This window comes from Vanessa tameamea, chromosome 14 (assembly GCF_037043105.1).
Source record: "Vanessa tameamea isolate UH-Manoa-2023 chromosome 14, ilVanTame1 primary haplotype, whole genome shotgun sequence".
NCBI classification, from domain to species: domain Eukaryota; kingdom Metazoa; phylum Arthropoda; class Insecta; order Lepidoptera; family Nymphalidae; genus Vanessa; species Vanessa tameamea.
The window spans coordinates 9,606,548-9,619,493 of NC_087322.1; the positions used below are offsets into that span (position 1 = coordinate 9,606,548).

Genomic DNA, 12,946 nt, shown 5'->3' on the forward strand with positions numbered 1-12,946 from the left:
TAAGTCATAAACATATCCCATAAGGCAGTCTCTTTGAATAATCACGCTACTGTATAATATTGAATTATTATTACGAATAGTAGTACTTCAAAAATATTGTTATAATAAATAATAAATCTGGCAGAAATCATCACGTAAGGAAAGAAAGTTTTGCCTCTCTTTTTCTATCTATTATATAAGGTTTTATATATTATTCAACTTATTTCTTGTCATTGAATTATTCTCAATGGTTGTTAATTAATTTAATTGAGTCTGTTATTTAGTATATAATACATTGTGAAAGCTACTTCTTTCCAACTGGGTGTCCCACGACACTCGTTTTAGATATGGTGGAAAGAAATATATTATATCATTTTGTGTGATATCATATTGTTTAGAGGCTTTCTAAAGGCTTCGTTACAAAGGAAACTGGACAATTTATAGTAGATTTGTAGACTCAGTTATAGTCACTTATCAAGAACACAGATTAAATATAACATTTAACATCAAGTCTTAAATAAATCACCGACTATTCTACATCTTAATCTAACTTGTAATATAATCTAAATGAGACCATTTACAATATTAGTTACGATAATAATATTCATCAAATCTTTCATATTATAATGTGTATATAAATTTTGATTTATAATCAATAGCTTTTATTTTTTCATTTTAATTTCCGGATACAGCTGTATAAATAATACGAGTATAGAATAGAACCTCCTTTGTGCGTGTCCAAAACGTTAATTTAACTCCCCCCTGTATATCGCTCTCGCTCTAACCTACAGAAGAGTACAAGCATTCATTGTAACATCTAGCACAGTTCGATGTTAGTACCAAATTGGTTTCTTTTTTAACGCCCGTCTTGTGGAGTCATTTCAACTCGTATTATTTTATTTAAATGGGGCATACAATGTAGTATGCCTAAAACAATTACTTCATAATAAATGTACATATGATAAGTTAAATTTTGAATTACTAAATGGAATGAGCTGATTCCATTCATATAACACCTACATACAGATTATTTTGTCACAGATACAATTAGACTTACATTAATTCCTAGAACACACTTTAAATTCTTTGATACAAGAAAACTTTTATGTCATAACAACATTTTAAATTATCAACATACCGTCAACCTGCAATGTAAACCTCGTAATGTACAAATTCATTGTTTTGTACAATATGTTGGATTATAATTCTGATAATTAATAGTGACAAGGGATAAGATCAGTTTTGAATTGCATATATAATGAGAGTAGAGAATCATCAATGTTACTCACAGTTGCAGTTCATTTTAAGAAGTCAACCTAGGTAGCATACAATTGACTTCAATCAACACTGTATACATTTTTTTTGAAGACATTTTCTTTTTGGTTTTCACTGAAGGGCTACGATATGAAGTTTCTTAATGCTAATAACTTAATTAATAAAAATTCAGCCTCAACCATTGTATTTTATCTTTCTCTACCTACGTGATGTAAGTAATGTGTGAACGGGACAAAACATTTTCTAAGGCTAAAATTTTTATTAATAAGTCCATATAAGTTAAAGTCTTGTAAAGTCTATGGAAATATGTGTGCATGACAGATAAGTTCTCATTTGTCCACACTTAATTAAACTCTATTACTTTTAATGCATACCTTATTCTAGTAGTCAAGTTTAAAAAAGTAGGTGCACATAAACTTTTATTTTAATTAAAAAAATTTTGGAAAGATTATGAATTTTTACTATAGATTCAAACAAACAATCTATAAATTGTTAGTAATATAATTAAATAGCAACTTCGTTTTGAGAACCTCACATGATTCTTCCAGCATAAACAAAAAAACATCAGTCGGTAAAATTCAATGAGAAGCAACCTGTCACTTGTCACAATACTTAACACTACACAGCGTCTTATCGCACACTCACTATGTGTCAATATTCACGTATAATGAGCACTTTCCTAAAGTCCCAGGATCATTCTGGCTCTGCATACATAAATGAAAACTTATCGTGGCTGGTGGGAGCGATCACTTTAGCTTCGATCAGGCACTGGACGACCCATGTTGTTGACACTAGAGGTATGTTGTCTTGGTTTGCTTTGTTCTGTACTTCATGCGGGCAGTCCCATTCGGTGACTAGACATATTGCTCCAGACATGTTCAGGTCTTCTTCGTTGACGACTCTCGTGTTTGCTCCGGCGAGGGTGCAAACTCGTTCCCAGAATTTGACAAATGTGTCTTGATCACCACATAAGAGTATGGTTTTGTCTTTGAAGAATGTGGTGTTGCGTTTTCCTGATGATGGGTTCTAGAACATTGAACACAATTTATTAATGTATTTTTATTAAAACAGTTGTAACATAATTTAATCATACCTTACATTCATATTAAAAACTTGTTTATTTATAACAAGTATATAAAATCAACAATGTTTAGATATACATAACATCTTTGTCTAATTATAGGACCCAATTGATGCATTACGAATGCGACATAATCACTTTCAAAGTTTTTATACCTTTTATTATGTTTAAAACTTTTTATAATGTTGTATAGAGTTGTTTTGAATAACAATTGCTCCTTTTAAGAACGAATTGCTTTAAATTCTTCATGATAAGTTTTAAATATTTAGTAGAAATTATATTTCTTTTGTGGGTTAAAGTACATACTAATTGTACAAAAGCATTCAATTATTTGAGTATTATATAATATAGTATGATATAAAACTTACCCAGTTAATAAAGCACTTCTTTAGTATTGACCAGCCTGAGGGCAGTACGAACGCGTCAACATCGACCAGTCTGTTGTTGGTGCAGCTCATGATGACCCACGCGTGGGAAACCGACCGGATATCCGCTGCTAGGCATTGGATGTATTTGGCAGTAAGGCAAGGACGTGGTGCAATCAGCTTGCAGACAGTGTACTTGTTCTTTGGGACATCGTCGAAATGACTGTAAACATACAATTTATTAAATTAATAAACCTTTAATGACTTTGTGTATTTCCTGCACCTTAAGATTCACTAGTATAACAAATGGCTTTTACAGAGCAGTGTTACATTGAAAGGTATTCATTATGAAATGCTTTTGACCTAATACATACCTATAAACAGTACCACCGCCAGCTTCCAGCTGTTCCTTGAGACGTTCCTTATTGAAGGGCCGGTCGGTGAACTCCAGGTCTTCAGTGTCAGTACCAGCCATAGTCGACGTAGTTTCACCATCTTCTTCGGATGAGTAGTGTCGAGTTTCTTGACACTGAGAGGAGTTCATTAGATATTAATTAGGAAAAAAATATATCTTTAAGGTCCTTATTGATTCATCGGGACTACGACTATTAGGTAACACTGATTACAGGGAGTTTTCAATATATCGGTACATACCTTCTCAGATCGAGCCGGTCGCGGTGGTTCAGTACATGTAAGTAAGAAGCAGAGCCCCGCAAATATCTTGCTATCAGCGCTAGGGATCGGTCCCAATGTAGAGACTGTATCTTCGTCATTTTCAAATTTCGTCAGCTTTGAGTTTTTCTTTCCTATATTCTGTTTTGCAGCTCCTTTTAGTTGTAGAGGTCCAGCTGAAATTACGTAAAATGGTTAATTTTTATTTAATTGGTCGATTTTATATATGAGCCCGTCCGGTTAGGTTCACCATCTATACATCACAATTTCGACGATTATGAAAATGACAATTTTTTTGAATCCATAATAAATAATAATTATAAATATTAATATTATTATTCAAGATCTAGACTGATGATATCGACAATTTAATGTCAAAAATGTTTGTTTCGCTTTACTTCGCTCGTAGTTGGCATAGACTAGAATACACTCACCCTTAACGCCGTCGATCTTCCTGGGAGTGCGCTGTACCTCGGGCTCCACGCCGGCCACCTCCTCCAGCCGCACCGGCGGCGCAGAGTTGCTGCTCTCACTCATCTCGCTGCTCTCACTCGCCAGACGCTTCCGTCCGACTGGGGTGCTCTTAGTTTTGACACCTAAATTAAATAATTACATTATTATAATTGGACGTTTTAATAATTAATAAATCACACTAACAATGGTGAACGACCTGAGGTAGATGCTTTTGGACTCTTTGGTGATGCTACCCGTTTCCTGGCACTCGAATTCCCCTTGTCTCGACTGCGGGCGCTCCGGGGACCCTGAAATCGTAACCAGCGATAAACTTGGGTTGTTCACCCTTTAAAAAAAATAAAAATATTGTATGTATGTATAGTCTTCTATTGCGGCGTGGTGAATATCTAACTAAACTAATCTAACTCACTTTTAGATTCTTACTATATTTAATTTGGGTACGGTTACGGATACAAAATAATTTAGTTTCGGATTACGGAGCTCCATAACAATTCTACTATATAACACAAATGGCTTTGTGGAGCCACAGATATACATAAAAATTATACACAATTTTTTTTTATAAAAAAAGTACGAAGCATTATGAAATAGACATCTTAAAACTCATAATCTAAACTCGATGAGTGTGATGATTTATCAAAATTTTGTTATTAAAAAATGGTAGCAATCGGAGAGGCGAGCGGGCATCGACCTGTATGATGTTGTCGAGGTCGAGCTCGCGGTGGTGGCGGCGGCGCGGCGTGGCGGGCGCGGCGGGCGAGCGGCAGCGCGACGACTCCTTCAGCGAGCGCGCCTGGTCCTCCGTCAGGTACAGCTCGCTCGCCGTCACCAGCACTATCGTGTCACTGGAACCACGACGATCCGAATATACCGACTTTTATTAGATAAATCATTGTGACTGCCTCGTTGCTCTAGTGGCTAGATATGAAATTGCAGATCCCGAGGTCCTGGATTCAGACCCCAGGTCGAGCCGATAAAATTTTATTGGGTTTTTCCAATCGTGTCGGATTTGTCGTCTCATCGGAATATGAGTGAGGGAATAGAGTGCGCTTGTGTTTTACGCACACACTTGTGCAATATTATATGCCGTGTGTTGGTTGGTTATCCGTTGGTTTGCGTTACTTCCTTGATATTAGATTTTTTTTTTCCTTGATATTGATGAACGTGGCCCAAAAACGTGGTTAGGACGACATTATTATATCTCTCTATCATATATATTACCAATCATGAGGAGTGAAAAAGTCCTAAAATCGGTTGAGTAGTTTTTGATGTAATGGATTAAAATAAAAACGTAATAGGGAAATAAAAAAACCACCAAAGAAACTCATGAAAATACTAATTTCAGTATACTATAAGAATAGATTAATGTTGTCTTATAAATAATATCAATCTTACCCATCTGTAGTGCAACGGTACGTCACAGTGCCGTTTTCATTCTCTTCGATTCCAAGAACTAGACCTGGCTCATAGTTTTGTTCCTCATCGACCATAGCGTAAACAGATTGGCCTTGTAACGGTAACTTTTTCATATCTCCAAAAATTATGAAATCATCCAGAAGCACTTTGCTTTGACCATCATCGAATTTTATCAGATATTTATTCAACTCAGTTATTTCCAAGACTTTCCCTGAATAGTAACGTTTGTCCACCCATTTAGCTAGCACGACCGTATCTGGTGCAAACCCTGGATATTCCGGCTTCACGACTACCTTTTCAACTGGCGTCGCCGGTCTGGGAGATGTAGGCCGTCGTTTTTGTTTCAATTTGGAAACAGATTTTGGTGTGCCGACTAAAGCAGACAGGGGCTTTTCTTCCTTTGGAGATTTCACAGGAGACATTTTTCCACTGTCGCCGTTAGTAGGAATCATTTCCGGAGAATTCATACCATGCATGTATTCAGCCTCTTCGTGCTGTGTTGGTAATAAAGCGCGTTTAGTTTTCCCAGCGATTGGCCGACGTCCTCTCACCCTCGACTTTTTGAGAGAACTCTTTGGAGTTGTCTTGTCACATTTGTTGACTTCTTCAGGACTGGCGTTACCATTGCTAAAGCCTGTGTCAGACAATGTCGCTTGAATACCAACTGATATTTTGTCATCATTCAAGGAACGGTTAATATCAGAAACTGATGCATCCCGAATGTGTGAAAATATATCTTGGAGTTTTTTCATTAATGAGTCGTAGCCTTTGACTGTAGTCGAAGGATTGGATACAGATTTCCTTGGAGGTTGTGGGACCACAAATGCTCCGTCACTGGTACGGTTGCTAGATGATGATGCTGTGCTAATATTTGATGCAAATGATGTTCTGTTTTGTAAGTTAACCATCCCGATACTGGTCACGCTTGAGGGAGAAGTGCTTACGGAAACATCGCCTAAGTATGGATCAATAGTAAAACGTTTCGAGATCCTCTGGTATTCTTTACACATATCCATCCCGACATCGTTATCAGTTCGAACTACATAAAGCGATAAAAATTCGCAGTCTTCATTGTGGCTGACGTGAACATCAAAAACTGGTATTTGAGGCGTATTTATGGGTAAAGAGTGTCCGTTTTGTAAAGGAGATATTGTTGAAGGTGTCGTCGTATTACTTGCTCTAAACGATTCATTTTTAATTCTTTTTTCTTTATTACCATTCAACTTCATCATATCGAGAGTATTTTCTTCAGACCCGTGTTTATCATTGTTTGTTTCAGTTGGCGTTGAAGAATTGCCATTTGACAATTTTGTGATCATTTTCGATGCGACAGTCGGAATATGTTCAGGACTATCTAGACTGACGGAGCATATGCTATCCGTACTTTCTTGATCCGTAGTTTTATCTTTCGATATGGATTGGGTGAAATTAGTCAGGTCTGAGTAGTTATATCCATCGCTTTTTGTTTCAAGAACTTTCTCAGCAGCGAGTGTTTCTTCTTCGTCTTTAATTTCTATTGGATCGCTATTATAGTTAGTTTCTTTCGTTTTATCCTCACTAGTGCTATCTTCAGGAGATGGTGATAGGATTAGTTGAAAGTTCTGTGAATCATTCATACTTTCAGCATTCTCCTCCGCAATGGTATCAGGAACTTTTGGCAGAATTTCTCTAACAAATTCTAGGCTTGAACTGTCAGAGTTTATTTCATGAGCATCATCTTCTATAATCTTAGCTTTTTTAAAATCTAGTTTCATTTCGCTCGGAGTGTTTCGACTTTTAGTTAAATCAACACTAGCTGATCGAGATTTAGTCTTTGGTGTTTTTGGAGTAATATCAGCACTGTTGCTTCGTTTAGTAACTTTTCTAGGACTTGAACGCCCGGGCGTACGAACGCGAGATGTAGAAGGTATTTCATCTTCTAGTTTTCGTTTCGCCACACTCGTTATCTCAGATACCTCGTTATCTAAGGTCTGAGTTGAGACAGCTATTTCCTCATCTTCCAGATCTAGCTTTTGAATTTTTGCGCTGTTGTCAGGGGCTTCTTCAGATAACTTTCTTTTAACGTGACTGACTGGATGGTCATCTGTAAAAAGTAATTAATTATTTCAAATATAGTTTTTACCCTGGAATATTAAGCAAATTTTAAATTATTTACCTTTTGTTTTCGATTCAGCTGTAGTACTATCGACCTGAGGATTATATTATATTATATTATCCATAATCTGTGTAAAACTAATATTGACAGTCAAAATTAAAAAAACAATACAAACCTCAATATTTTGTTCTATAACTTTAGGTTCTTCTTCTGGTTCATAAACTGGACTCTCAGGGAATAGATTTTGCGATGTGTCCTGAACTTTCACAGGACTAAGGTTGGAAACTGTTTGTATACTCCCTGTAAAAATAACTGATTCTACATCATTCAAATATTGTTAAAAAAATAATTTTATTATACATAAATGCTTATACTACCTAACAATGATTTAAGTGTGAAAAAATGCATTTATTCATAAAACCCATATTCATAATATCATCGAATTATTGTTTAAAACTTACATATTTTACATCCATCATAGCATTAACAAAATAATACATTACCTATTCCAATCGAAGGAGTACACACAAACATACCTTAGATTTGCAAATTTCATAAGATTTGCTCTGTTGTCTTAATTTGAACTACATACAGTTCTCGATTAATGTAATTTTATTTATAATACAACACTCTTCCACACTACTATTAATATATACATATATATATTATATAAATTTTATATATAATATATATCATAACATAACCACTTTAATTTTACTTGCAAATATACAATAACAACTTTGTTAAAAATAATTTAGCCACATACAAATACCATAGATTATTATTCAAGGTTACATATCCAAAGACATTATCTATTTAATCTCCTAGTTGTTGTTGTATGTCTTTACTCCCTGTCATTGGATTATTATTTGTTATGGATTATTAGTTATTATATGCCTTCAGAAACATTTAAGTTGTTATATGTATATATATATATATATATATATACATACAGATATCCTCTCATTAAGGTATTAGGGTACGTCTCTAACATCTTTATACATAGCTTACCATCAATACCAACTGAATTTTGACAGAGACATTCATATATTAAAACATTGTACTCTCTGATGGGTAAATCATTAATATATCTTGCTTAAATCCTACATGAAATGTGCATAAAATAATCATACATTATTATAATACTTAAAAAACAAGCCTTATCTGATATGTTACCCTGGTAATATGAAACATTGGCAAAATCAAAGAGCATTATGATTTATTATTATATACTGTGTTAATATGTTATATATTATTTGATATATAACTTATTACGCTGATGTAATCTGGGGAGAATCGCCAGTCTAGCTTGACCCTTTCGAAGCAAATACTAACAAAATTATACCAGATATACAAAAAATATTATATGTGATATTTGTGGTTATTCGTTTAAATAACAACCGAATAAATAACATATTCATTTTGAATGTTTTATGAAGATGAGAGAGAAAGAGAGATATTATTTTTTACACTTGTAATTAGAACCAGAATTTGTAGTGATGTTACAAAATATTTCAGACAGTGCATAAAATACTTATAAAGTATGTATATTTTAATATTTGTATGTATATTTTAATGCAGTAGCAAAGTATGAAATTTTTTTCTTATGGTATAACCAATAAGATATAAACATTTTACCTAACATATTTTGTTGAATATAAAGATTAAAATGTTTATATCTTATTGGTAATATCATAAGATTTCTTTTTCAGACACTTAGTCCGGACTTGTTCCTAGTCTTTTAATAAAATTGGTAAGTATAAGGATAAAATAGATTTCTGTCAGTCTAAACTGTTTTATTTAAACACAGTTTGTTTTGATAAGCTGTCAGTGAAATAAAAAGAGTTTTATATAAGTACAATCCTAAATACAAATTTACATATTTTTAAGATCAGATTAACAAATTTGACCTCCTTAAGAGATGAACTAAGAAAAAATCAAATGTTCACTTAAATACATTTCAGCCAGCTTTTTTCAATATTTAGTGGTGCTTGCTTGGGTTTGAACCCGCAACTTCCACTTGCGAATTGAGTGAAAATGGTCATATTATTTTATTATAGTTAGTGGAAATGTTTTGTATCTATGTATTGTATTACTTTGTTTCACATACAGAAAGGAAAAAACAATCAATTAAATAAATAAACAGTTAATTGCAATCCTCTTTAATTACATAAAATTAAAAAGATTTGTGACCAATGCGTATTGACAACACTTTGTAATTTTATTTTTGAAGTGCTGTTTTCCGTTTAACTCCATTTCAATATAACCTCTTATTTAAAATAAATTTAAATATTAAGCAGAAGTCAAATTCATAAATAATGTAATGTAATGTAATTCATAAATATAAAAAATATATTCTTTTAAGTTAAGTATTGGTTAAAATCATTATACAATGGCATTGACTAGGCTAAGGATTTTAAATTTGTTATTTGTCTGAAATAACCTTTATTTTCTTATATGTACTTGTAATAACCATAATATACATTGGCCTAATATTTTGTTATTAAAAAAATATATAAGTTTTTTTAATTCACAATATTTATAATAGGTAGCTTCCATAACCTAAAACAAACATTAAAAAGAAGTATACCTTATCTTATTATAATAAGACACAAATTTGTATGAAGTATTTATTCTTAGACGATAATAATGAAATTTTAAAACCGCAAGAGTTAAAATATTCGATAATCTATTTCCTATATCGAATGGTTCTCGTAATGGATCTGAAGTATCTCAATGTACGCTCTGTACTCCATGTCGGTTTCGTGCGCTTATTGATATTTGGATAGATTATAACGCGACCAAATTAAGATGCAATGAGAATGTTAATCCTGTTACGCAGTAAAACTGTAAATGTTGTTATAACGGTATTAAGTGTTAAATATGAACGATATTTTAGCGTTTTATAATGAAACTAAAGCACTGAAATGGTTTTTAAGGTATTTAATGTCCAATAATGCAAAAATCCTAGTATGTCAAACGTAACTAGTCGTACTAGTCAACTTTGTCGGTTTACATAAACTATACCGAAAAATGATAAACGATAGTTGGAGGAAATATCACGCTTACCTGGTTCTCCTGTTGTAGATTGAATATCAACGAGCTTTTCAGTGGTATCCTCCATTTTTAAGAAATAGTTTCACTTTATTTGATTAAAAACTGGCGCGTTTTAGCGAAGAAACATCTGTCACTTGAAATCGGCCAAAATTACTAGTATTTCCATACGTGAGACTATAGTCGACACTCACTAGAATAACTTTAGAAATATATAGGAATAAAAGTCATCAGAAAGTTGCAAAAACAATTTAAAAAGTCCTAATTTTATATTTTTGCAAAAAGGTGAATGAAGCACGGCCGCTTGTTGATTTGGCCTGTGTTGCCAAACTAAGCTAAATATAATACAAAACATACTTAATATAGAACAAAAATAAACATTTTCATTTCCACAGTTTTTTTTTAAATTAATTTTAAAACATGGGAAAATAATCTGTCCTATATAATTTATTTTAAAATTATATCATTAAATTTTGCAATCATTCATTCTCTATCATGTCAAATTGAAATTGAAATTTTTGTTTTTGTTGTACAATTTATTAAAGTTCATAAAACTGAACTGAAATCAAACACTTACAATTATAATATTTTTTGTTTACTTTTGTTTATATAAAATATATTATTATTATTGTAATATCGAAATGCTTCTGTGACATGCGCACTAAGAATTATAAAAATTAAAATTTTGTAATTTTTATTTTTATCTTCTGTTTTTGGCGGTAGCATTCGCCATTCATGTTTAGCTATTGATGTCGTACATTATGTTTTATGTTATTATGTAGGTAATTCTCTTATACTGACATTGTAAGTATATTTAGTATAATTATAAGCTAATCTACAAGGATTTTTAAAGCCATTCGTCACATGAGATGAATACCTAGCGTTCCTAGCGGTGCTTAGCAGAAATGTGATTATGACTTATAGTTACGGATAGGTAATGCGTAGAAGTAACTACTAGTTATCGTTTACGACTTACTGTTTTTAAAACAGATTTATGTAAATTTCAAATAAACTTGTGATATATAAATAATAATTGTTTTAAGAAATACAAGAATAGAAAACTGACGCCATAGATTTTATAATGCCACATAAATGGTGTACTTTTCATATTAAAAAAAAAAATTAGAATAAGCTAATATAAATAATAAGCTCTGTTTTTAACGCATTATAGTACGACCTTAGATTATTTATATATGTATAGTGTCGCGCTTCAAAAAAACTACAATTTTACAACAAACGAACATTTTTATTTTGGCGTGCGTAAACAGCTACGGATGAAATTCGCCAAACATCATACTACTTTACTAGTTTGCTTATACTTTGTTGCCAACTGTTGGCAACTATTTTTATGACTCGATATCAGCTGTGACTGCCTATCTAGACATATACATAATCAAAGAGTAGGAAGAATCTTGGCAGCTATCGCCTCGCGGTCGAATTACTTATACTCATATTATTGACATTTGACAGGAGCGTAAAAGTTTGATGTAGACTTAGGGTTACCAGTTAAAAAGATAAAATCTACTTACTTTTAGGGAACATTCTAACGCTTATCATCAAGTTTTGTTTAATCGATGGCATAGGAAATCAGATGTGGAGTCCAACTGTCTGCCTTTAATTTTTTTATTGATTTTTATACTTTTGCCTTTTTTCATAATCAAGTACGTTAACAACTAATTGAACAACACAAAGTAATCCGTCTTTAATACTATATATTTCATAAAATTTTCTGCGTAAGTTAATACTATGTAAAGGAATTTAGGATTCCTAATTAGATATTGTATTACCTATCTGTTGCATCAGCTATCAAAATATGAAGCTTGACAAGATTAATTTACTATTATTAGTTCATAACACTTCTCTGCGTGTGCAAGCAGAAGCATAAAATATTTTTGTAAAAACATAATGTACGAATTTTAGGTAGCACTTTGGGAATGAAAGAGATAAGAAGAAACGCACTGATACTCGATAGAGTAAAACGTAATTACAGAGAGAAAGATAGACATTCGCTTATAAAAGCCACTATTTTGAAATTATTTTGTTAGTCAATTTTATAAGCCCCAGTAAAGAAACATATAAATGTACTCCCATTTAGGCATTTGATGGAACTCATATCTCATACATTTCGGTACACAGACAGCATTTTCAAATGAGGACTTATCTGAGATACTTCTCTTAACATTAATTCTCCTTTCTATACTCTCTACCAAATTACCAATCGGGTAAACTTTTTATATATTAATAGCGTAAGCCGATTTTCGTCTCAAGTGATTATGGGACGATAGGTGCACATATAAATCGGTCATGTGCAGAAAATTAAAGAGGATTCTTGATTGCTATTTGCCAAATTATTACAATTTAACAAATAATTAATTTTAGAGAGCGGAAAAAAAGTTAGGGTACAGGCCGGTTAGAGAGCTACGGCAGTACAAGAAAAAAAAATCATTTCAATAAGGTTTCATCATTTTGGCGCCAAATGCAGATGAGTGACTTGAAGTTTCCAATTAAATGAAATCTTAACAAAACCTGTCTAAT

The 12,946-nt window shown here is 32.7% G+C and overlaps 1 protein-coding gene across 1 annotated transcript; it reads right to left on the reverse strand.

The window, feature by feature from the left end:
- Window positions 1-1,261: 1,261 nt before the first annotated feature.
- Window positions 1,262-10,732, reverse strand: LOC113398548 (uncharacterized). The gene is made up of 11 exons (XM_026637330.2): window positions 10,427-10,732; window positions 7,533-7,657; window positions 7,418-7,451; window positions 5,242-7,345; window positions 4,538-4,691; window positions 4,043-4,133; window positions 3,807-3,968; window positions 3,355-3,548; window positions 3,075-3,229; window positions 2,704-2,923; window positions 1,262-2,280 (listed from the first exon to the last, which is right to left on the reverse strand). Exons 1-11 carry the CDS (start codon window positions 10,479-10,481, stop codon window positions 1,948-1,950), a joined length of 3,627 nt encoding a protein of 1,208 aa, XP_026493115.1. The 5' UTR covers window positions 10,482-10,732; the 3' UTR covers window positions 1,262-1,947.
- Window positions 10,733-12,946: the final 2,214 nt, after the last annotated feature.